Raw genomic sequence first — 9,363 nt, forward strand, 5'->3', positions numbered from 1 at the left:
GAGTAGACTGCTATGCTGGCTGGTTGGTTGATTGGCAGTGTGAAGCGCGTGCTGTGTAGGTTTATGGCAAACAGCTGAGCTCTCTCGCACACTCACACATCGGGTTTCGAGAGGTCATTGTCGCAAGTGGTGCTGCGCAGCGCAAACTCGCCACCCCGAGCCGAGCAGATGCAGGTACACAAGCAAAAAAGGTGTTAACTTTTAATTAAATCCAAATAGAATTAAACATCATCAACAAAAGTTTATTTGAATGTGTTTTAATTTGTGAGCTTTGTTACATTTTCATAATGTGAAATAAATTGGAGAGCAGTCTGTAAAATGTAAAAAATGTGCACTTACTTTATATATTGAAAGCTTGTATTAAACGTTTGAGTAGTTCGATGTTTCGACTTCTGGCTAACTTATACTGCGTTACTATGGAAACCTTGTACTGAGCGATTACTCTTTTCTCGATTCAACAGTCTGTTGTTAACATAGCTTGAGATGTTACCATAGTAGCATCAAACTGCGCATGCGCTGTAGCCTTATAGCGGTATGGCGCTGGAAACTGTAAACACAAACTTGTAATTGTTGGATTTATTAAAGAAGAGGATATCTGAAGTAATGTACACTATAAAGGTAAAGCACAACACATCCTGTATTCAGTAGCTGTCGTGTGACGAACATTTGTAGATCGCGAAACATTTAAGGACCAAAACACTGTTGGCCAGCCATCGATATCCAACGTTAACTGCTTGCCTTCTATTTCAATCAGTTTATTTTAATAACATAAATCTACACTTTATTATTTAAACAGGTGTTATATAAATAATTGTGTTGTAGACGGTATTTAATCCAATACATTTGGTAATTCACCAATGAGATTTTGTCTTTCAGTAATAAAACATTTACACACGTCCCTTGTCTTTCATTAGAAAAAATCAAAGGAAGATACTTGGAGATCTGATGACTTAAAAGCGCTCATACAGGTAAACTGTGAAACGTTTGTGTATAAGAAAAACTGATAGTTTAAAAACATAACACATTAAATGAATGTTTTTCCCAGGGTCACAATCCGGAGAGTAGAAGAAAAGAGAGATCAGAACGAGATGGAGAATCTCTGGATCGACAACACAAAGATCCTGATCGAGATGCCATCAGAGAGAAAGAGAAACACAGAGACAGAGAGGGGAAGAAGCACAGAGACCCAGAAAAGGACAGACACCAAGACAACAGAACACAAGAAGACAGTGAACGTAGATATAAGGAGAAAAGAAGAGAGCGAGAGAACAGACACAGAGATGAAGATCAAGAGAGAGAGGGAAAAAAACACAATCGAGGTGAGAAGGAAAGAGGGAGGGATAGAGAGAAGGAAAGATACAAAGAACAGGACATAGAGATGTACAAACAGCAGGACAGAGATACAGAGAGGGACAGAGAAAAAGATAAAGAAAGGAAGAGGTCTGAGAGAGATAGGGAACGCAGGAGTGAAAGAGACAAGAAGAACGAGGAGGAAGCAGAAGTAAAAGATCTTGGCGTGAGAGTACGAGACAAAGAACGGGAAAGAGAAGAAAGGAGAGAAAGACACAAAGCCAAAGAAAATGATCTCAAGCAACATAAATATGAGGAAAAACACAGAGATGTAGAAAGAAGAGAGAGGCACAGAGATAAAGAACACAAAGAAAGAGGTATGATTTTGTGTTTTTTTGTTTATGTCAATTTGGATAAATTATGATATAATGATGGAGTATAATAGCAAGTCCCTCTTTTATTTAAGAATACAGAAGAGACAGAGAAGACAAAGAGATGAGAAGAAGGGATAAAGAAAGCTCTGTAAGTCGTAACAATAACATAATGTCAATCTGAATGCACTAATATCAAATTAATATGAGACAATCATTTGAACAACGTGTTCTGCTGCAAGCATGTTTACAAACCACATTAACACTGTTGAAAGTTTTGCTGATGTAACTGTTGTCAACAGGAAGCTGACAGACGTCATTCAAAAGAAGCTGGCATCAAAGACGGGGATAGAGAAAAAGCCAGTGAGAGGGAAGAGAGACACAGACGGCGAGACAAAAGGCACAAGGAGACTTCAGGATCTAAAAGGCATGACAGCGAACGCAAACATATAGAATCATCAGGCCATGAACAGAATGAAAGGACAATTAGAGATAAAGAGGTACAGTAGTACATAGAATTAGTGAATGGTAATAGTAAAAATATAGTGTTTGTTTGTGTACTGTTTGCCCATGTTTTCAAGAATCTACCAAAATTAACTTTTGGAATGAGTGATCCTGAGATCCCTCTGTTTTATTGCATAACTTTATTTTAGACTCCTTTTACAATAAATTAATTCAGACATATTTGTTAATGGTTGTATCTCTATGTATTTTGAGGTGGAAAACTATAAAACTGAAGAGGATAAACAGTCGAGCAAGGAATATCATAATGATTATAAAGAGGATTTTGAGGTGTGGACCAGTCCCATGTTTCCATTACATACAGTACATGACTAAACTATCTTTGTTTAGTACAAAGTACATTTCTTGTCTTACTGATGCCGCGTGTTAGTAATGTTTAGCAAAAATGTATTTTAAAAAGAAAAGCTAGGCAGATTATATGATGAATACATGCAAACAAATACACATACATTTTCCAAAATATTTTTTTTATTCTATTCAACTGAATACAAAGTGATGAGGTGTCCCTGCTTTTAGGACTATGAGGAAGACTTTGAGGATGTTGATGATGAAGAAGAGGAGAAAGGGATAATACATGATGATACCGTAAAAGAAGAAACCGAGTTAAGCCCTGGAAGAAGAGAAGACATTGAAGCCATCCAGAGAGCCATAGATGAGGAGAATGAGAGAATTTACTCTGCAAGATCAAAGCCAACAATCACAGAGTCATCTGTCACTGAGAGAGGTAGATAACTACACAATATGTCATATATGTGTCCCTGGATCACAAAACCAGTCTTAAGTAGCACAGGAACATTTTAGTAAAAGACAAAATACATTGTATGGTTCAAAATTATCTATTTTCCTTTTGTGCCATAAATCAATAGGATATTAAGTAAAGATCATGTTCCATGAAGATACTTTGTGAATTACCTACCTTAAATATATAAAAACTTTATTTTTGTGAGTGAATGTCCTGCCACCGTTCCTCTGATTAACAACTTCATAATATTTCGATTTTTTTCACCCTCAGATTCCTGAGTTTTAAACGGTTGTATCTCAACCAGATATTGCCATATTCTAACAACTCATACATCAACAGAAAGCCAATTATTCAACTTTCAGATTATGAAAATTGTATGATTATGAAATATACCCATAAAACCGATTTTGTTGTCTAGGGTCACATATGTATAATATCAGAGGAAAAGAGGATTTGATTTATGTTGTTTTAAACATTTTACAAAACATCCCTTACTGGTCAATCTGAAAAGAAAGACATGTTTGTGTTTGGTTCTGTTTTCACAGAGACTCTTTTTAACAGCGGCCCAAAACATGGCAAAATTATTGATTTTGTATCTGCAAAACAGAGGGAGGTCAGCCTGAAGGTGGCCAAAAAACAAAAGTAAGTTCTCTTATATTTTTAGTAGATAATTTAAACTCTAAAAATTATTTTCAGCTATATTAGAAATGACTTAAACAGATATGTTGAGAAACCAGTACATTAATCCATGTGCAAACGATTGATTAAAGGAAGCGCTGTGAGGAACTTCTGCGTCTGATTGATTTGGATTTCTCCATCACCTTCTCTCTTCTGGACCTGCCTCCTGTTAATGAATATGACATGTACATCAAGAACTTTGGAACAGCCAACACAAAACAGGTTAAAATATCCACAGCCACCTATTTATGTGGACTGCAGGAGGGAAAGAATAACGTTAGAGTAGTTGTCAGCTTGACAGTAATGAATTAGCTCACAACATAGATCTGACTTCCATTTCACCATATTTGTCATATATAATTAGTTTAAGTAATATATATAAACAGTTTACTTTTCTGCCCAAATTGACTCATTACATTTTTCTGTCTCCAGGCTTACGTGCAATGCAATGAAGACAACACTGATCGGGACATACAAACAGAGGAAGTTGACATGACAGACAAATGGACACAACATCCACCAGAGTGTAAGGCAGCATGTGGAGGTAATCTTTTTAACATAGACTATCCTATCATTACAGATGGACATATGAAAAACATAAGTATTTTCTGTTATACCCTATTCATTGTATTTTTTAACTGTATCCAGGATCTGAGGTTTCTCAAGAGACTGATGAGTCTACTGCAAGAATGACTTTTGATTCACAACGTTTAACTACTTTTCTGCGTTCTGCCACACAGGTAAAGAATGATTTGTACATTTAACAGTTAAAACTAGTCCCCACCTTAATAATAAATATAAAAGGCTCAGTTGTGGTCCTTGATTCTGATTGGCTGAGCGGAGTTCTAAGCTTATATATAACATACCCCGATATATATTGGCTGACTGCACCACATAGCCTAAATATAATTTAATTTACTTTATTTTATGTAACCTTGCTTATAAAAGCTCTGTGAAGAAGTGGCTCCGCTTCGCGCCACAACGCCCTTAGCTGTTATAAAATGCACTGTAAACCAGGGGCGTTTAATAATTTAACTTGTTTTGATTTTTATTACTTTAATGTCAGGTCATGGCTGTGCTGATAGAGGAGAATAATGCAGAGAGTAATTCTCTCAGAAGACTTCGCTCTCAAACAGACGCATTCTCTTTCAGTGATGGCTGCCTTCAACTCAACACCAGACTCCCATTTCTGCATGGTAACAGAACGTCATCAACAAAAATTGTGAAACACTGTGTAATATGTATAAAACATGCAAGTCTGTACGTTTACCTGTTTGCAGGTCGGCAGGTGAGTCTGCTGCAGTTTTCACAAGTCCAGAGGCAGACGCTTCTCTCTGTTCATCCTCCTGCCTCCAAAACAAGTGCTGTGCGAATGGACAATGAGACGGTCATCTGCGTGTGGAACATGTGGGAACCATCTAGACCTCAGAAAATTCTGCTGAATGAGTCTGAGGTATGCAGAAGCAGCCATTAATGTTTGATTACCAGTCTGATACAGTCTCAAGCATGTGTAAATAATATTTTGGAAAGCTAAATACTGAAACTAAATAAAAAGCAGAACAGAAATGCCTTTTCATTGTATTCCTTACTGTTCTCTTCTTTGCCTGTTCATCTTAGGTGAAATGCTGTTGTTTCAGTCCTGGTAAAGCTACTTTAGTGTTTGCTGGTACAGCAGTGGGCTCAGTCGGGGTCTGGGATCTCAGAGAACATTCTGGTACTCACAACAACCTCGTGGTCGGCACAGAGGAGTGGACACTACGCTACCCAACCTTCTCAACCGGTAAGTAAATACTCCCTGTTTCTGTCGCATCTATGCCATCAAAGTAAAAGACAAGCCAGCAACTGTAAAGATTAAATGCACAATTAAAGGTCCAATGTGTAATATTAGGGGGATCTATTGACAGAAATGCAATATAATACACATAACTATGTCTTGAGAGGTGTTTAAAATCCTTACATAATGAAATGTTTGTTTTTATTACCTTAGAAAGAGCTATTTCTATCTACATACATCACAGTGCCCCTTGCATGGAATTCACCATGTTGTTTCTATAGTAGCCCTTAACGCACACACTGCTCTACAGAGCGTGTTTCGTTATGTTATCTCCTTCTGCAAAGATGTGAGAACATCTGTAGTGCTTCGAAAGGGAGGAGTGAACCGGTAGTTGCAGCCTCGGCATTAGATGCCTCTAAATTTCATACATTGGACCTTTAACAAAGAGCACCTTTCAGGAAATATAAATAGAACTTTTATATTTATCACTTTGGGTTCAGGACAAAGGTCACGTTTCACTCACCTTTGTTTTTATGTGGACCACAGATTGTGTGCTTTCAGGCATGGGTCATCTCTCACCTGTGGTGTCTGTTGAACCTGTGCTGGCAACTGCTGAAACAAGTTTAAAGAGCTTAATAACTGCAGATATAGAAGGTAATAAAAGCCATATGCGTCTGACATTTTCAATGAATGAATCAATTTAGTAAATGTATTTTCCTCTGCAAAATCTAGAGTCTTTGGGAATGTCTTTCCAGTTAGCATCTCTGGATGAAACTGGGTTGTTAACTCTCTGGGTAAGATGCATTTTACTAGTAGCTTTAAAACTTTCATCTGCCCTGTGTCATTTTTTATAAGAGACTGATCAAACCAAATTGTATAATTGTTCCATGATTTTACTTTATAGGACTACTGAAACTGAAAATGTGTGTTTTTGTTGTTGTTACAATATCCAATAGGTAGTGGTTGAGCTGCCTAAAGGAAATGATTCTGGATCTCAAACAGACCTCGGTAAGTATACGTTTAAATTTAGTAATAAAAATATCCAACATTAGTCCTCACTTGTAATACTGTTCTGTCTGTTTTGATAGGTCTTAGGCCTGGTGGCAAAGTTAAACTACTTCACAGCTCCTCTATACAAACTACTGAAAGATTATCTCAAGACATAATGACATGTGGACCTCCTGCGAGCCTTCAGCTCAAGTTCCTGCCTTCTGACTCTAGCCATTACTTCATCGGTACTAACATGGTGGGTGTTGTGTTTCATGAAGCTTTTAAATAAATGCATAGGTCGTGGATATTTATATGGGTGCTCTTGAAATGCTTCCTAAATAGTAAATGGATTTATTTTATTTAAAGGGTCTGGTTAGGCATGGCACGAGACATAGAATGAATGTCTTTCCAAAGTACTACAGGTCACAGTTTGATAGCTGTAGACCAGTTGAGGTCACAACACTTGACTTTAGTCCTTCAGGAGAGCCCCTTTTCTTGGTAAGCACTAATTTGCACTTGTTTTATTAGTTTTTCAGATTGTATTTCATCCATTATTGTATAAGATTTTGTTGAATGTTCTCGGTAATGAAATCTCTTCTTTTACGTGCTTTGATCTGATCAACTGTCTTTGACACGATGTAGTATATGTGTGAACATTTTGTAATTAGTGAATTATTTTTAGGTTGGCTGCAGTGATGGTACACTTCGTCTACATTCCGTCCTGAAAGACGATGCATTGATGGAGTGGACATGTTCTGGTGGTTCCCCTATTCTCTCGGTGCAGTGGTCTCAGACGCGGCCAGCCGTGTTCTTTGTTCTGGATGCTGCATCTGATCTTCACATCTGGGATTTAACAGAAAATGATTATGTGCCAGTCATCACTAAGAATATACACAATGACCGGTAATATCATCACTCACTTGGTGCTTATAGAATAATATTTCCATAATGTATCATTAATGAAGTACATGATGTTTTTTATTTAATAATCTATTGTTTCTTTCCTATTTTTAAAAGGGTGACAGTCATGGCTGTGTTTGGCGAGCCAGCCAAACAAAACACATTTTCTGGGGTTGCGCTTGCCAAGCAGTCTGGCACGGTGGAGATTCAGTATTTTACAAGGTCACTCACAGTGCCTAATGACTCTGACAAAGAAAAGCTTAATTCTGTTTGGCAGGATCTTTTTTGATGTGATACTGTATAATGTGATTTTCCAAATCAAGCTGATACTTGCTGTCTAGCCAAGATTCAAATTAATATTCAAATAAATGGATAATGTGGACATAAACTAATAGGGGATGAAGAAAGAGAACTAAAGCTACAAACTTAAATGTAGAGGATTAAATTTAGTTAATTTGTAATGCCACATTTTGTAGTTTTGTACAAAGAATGGTAAAATAATTTAAAATGTATCACATCTGAAACTCTGAAACATAAAAAAACGCATGTAAAAATAACCTGTCCTGTTCCTCAGGGATATATAATATACAATTTCTATTTTATAGTATTTTACATTATGTATTTATGAGTATATACGACGTAGAATTTATACAGGTATGTATTTAATATGTATGTTCCCGAATATTTCTTTATTTTATTAAAAGATAACATTTTGACATGGTTTCTCATTCATTTTTATTTATTAACTATATTAGCAACTGTGCATAGGAGAATTCCCCTAACAATGTGTGTCAACACATCACAATAAAAAAAAACAATAGGCGGGACACCACACTCAATAGCACTTCTCTTAATGTTATTTACCCCATTCTTCTAAACAACACATACATCACAACACAGAATATTGTATGTTTGGTAAATAGATGTCATATTTGTGGCCAGATTTATTTTACTTTATTTGTTGTTGTAGTTATTTTTAACGAGGAAATTATGTAACTTTACAATCAGATGAGTAATATCCACCTGTATTGACTGTTAGGCTCATAGCGACTTCTCCAGTTTGCAATGGAAGTACTGTGGAGAATATTGTTGTCTGTCGTTTTCTCCATGGTTACTGTTGTTGCTCAATAGCTTTATTCAGCCAGACTGCTCTTTGTCAAGGACCTTCAGCTTCTTTCTTAGGGCTGAGTAAACGAAACACAGTTACAGATTTGATATTTGTAGGTCGTTCTCTATTTAACATAGACGTATACACTATAGCGTCATTCTGGAAACTAAGAAATAATCTGAATTTAGACCTATAAATTTGGCACTCTCAAGACTGATCTCAGTGAAGTGAAGTGAAATGGTTAAAAAGATTGACAAATAGTTTGTTTAAAAGATGGAGAACTTACAAGCGGATTGTCTGGAAAGTTCGTCTTCACCTAGACCAGCCAAACGAGCAGAAAAACGCGATGAAATATGTACAGAGTCGGAGGATCAAGTAAGTAATGCGTCTTCTTTGCTTGTTACGCCGCTTAACATGACACATGAGTACGCAAAGATAATGGTGAGTGAATATATTTTATCAGTAATACAACAAAAGACAACATGCGGTCATATTATGTTATGACATATAACTTCATGTTATCTGCTCTACCGGACTGTTTACACACACATAGCATCATTTGCACTCTATACTGCTCACTTGCACACCAGGAATATTACACTGAATGCTCATTTGAACTAATGGACTACTCTCATAACTGTATTACCTCATCTACTGCACTGTAACTTAAATAACTGCACTAACTCATCTACTGCACTGTACCTTCAATAACTGCACTAACTCATCTACTGCACTGTACCTTCAATAACTGCACTAACTCATCTACTGCACTGTAACTTCAATAACTGCATTAACGCATCTACTGCACTGTAACTTCAATTACTTTACTAACTCATCTACTGCACTGTAACTGTATAACTGCATCTACTCACGTATTGCACTATAACTTCAATAACTGCATTAACTCATGTACTGCACCGCACCTTTAATAACTGCATCAACTCATCTACTGCACTGTAACTTTAATAGCTAATGTCTGTAACTAATG

At 36.7% G+C, this 9,363-nt stretch overlaps 1 protein-coding gene across 2 annotated transcripts; it reads left to right on the plus strand.

Moving 5' to 3' along the window:
• The first annotated feature begins 60 nt into the window (after nucleotides 1–60).
• On the plus strand, nucleotides 61–7,987 carry dync2i1 (dynein 2 intermediate chain 1). 2 transcript variants are annotated; one of them, XM_056749550.1, is made up of 21 exons: nucleotides 61–174; nucleotides 915–968; nucleotides 1,046–1,667; nucleotides 1,757–1,812; nucleotides 1,964–2,161; nucleotides 2,379–2,453; nucleotides 2,700–2,907; nucleotides 3,471–3,567; nucleotides 3,696–3,825; nucleotides 4,036–4,147; nucleotides 4,252–4,343; nucleotides 4,670–4,799; nucleotides 4,884–5,056; nucleotides 5,221–5,383; nucleotides 5,924–6,031; nucleotides 6,110–6,171; nucleotides 6,334–6,385; nucleotides 6,466–6,623; nucleotides 6,734–6,865; nucleotides 7,050–7,270; nucleotides 7,385–7,987. In XM_056749550.1, exons 1-21 carry the CDS (start codon nucleotides 169–171, stop codon nucleotides 7,554–7,556), a joined length of 3,021 nt encoding a protein of 1,006 aa, XP_056605528.1. In that variant the 5' UTR covers nucleotides 61–168; the 3' UTR covers nucleotides 7,557–7,987. The 2 variants fall into 2 exon arrangements, with proteins under 2 accessions (XP_056605528.1, XP_056605527.1); XM_056749549.1 differs by lacking the exon at nucleotides 61–174 and adding an exon at nucleotides 503–618.
• The last annotated feature ends 1,376 nt before the right edge of the window (nucleotides 7,988–9,363 follow it).

Source organism: Triplophysa dalaica, chromosome 1 (assembly GCF_015846415.1).
Source record: "Triplophysa dalaica isolate WHDGS20190420 chromosome 1, ASM1584641v1, whole genome shotgun sequence".
NCBI lineage: Eukaryota > Metazoa > Chordata > Actinopteri > Cypriniformes > Nemacheilidae > Triplophysa > Triplophysa dalaica.

Bases quoted from the DNA above. Each gene is read 5' to 3' on its own strand.
- dync2i1 (XM_056749549.1), top strand. The intron at 5,384-5,923 runs GTAAGTAAATAC...TGTGGACCACAG, and splicing joins CTACCCAACCTTCTCAACCG to ATTGTGTGCTTTCAGGCATG. The intron at 6,624-6,733 runs GTGGGTGTTGTG...TTTTATTTAAAG, and splicing joins ACTTCATCGGTACTAACATG to GGTCTGGTTAGGCATGGCAC.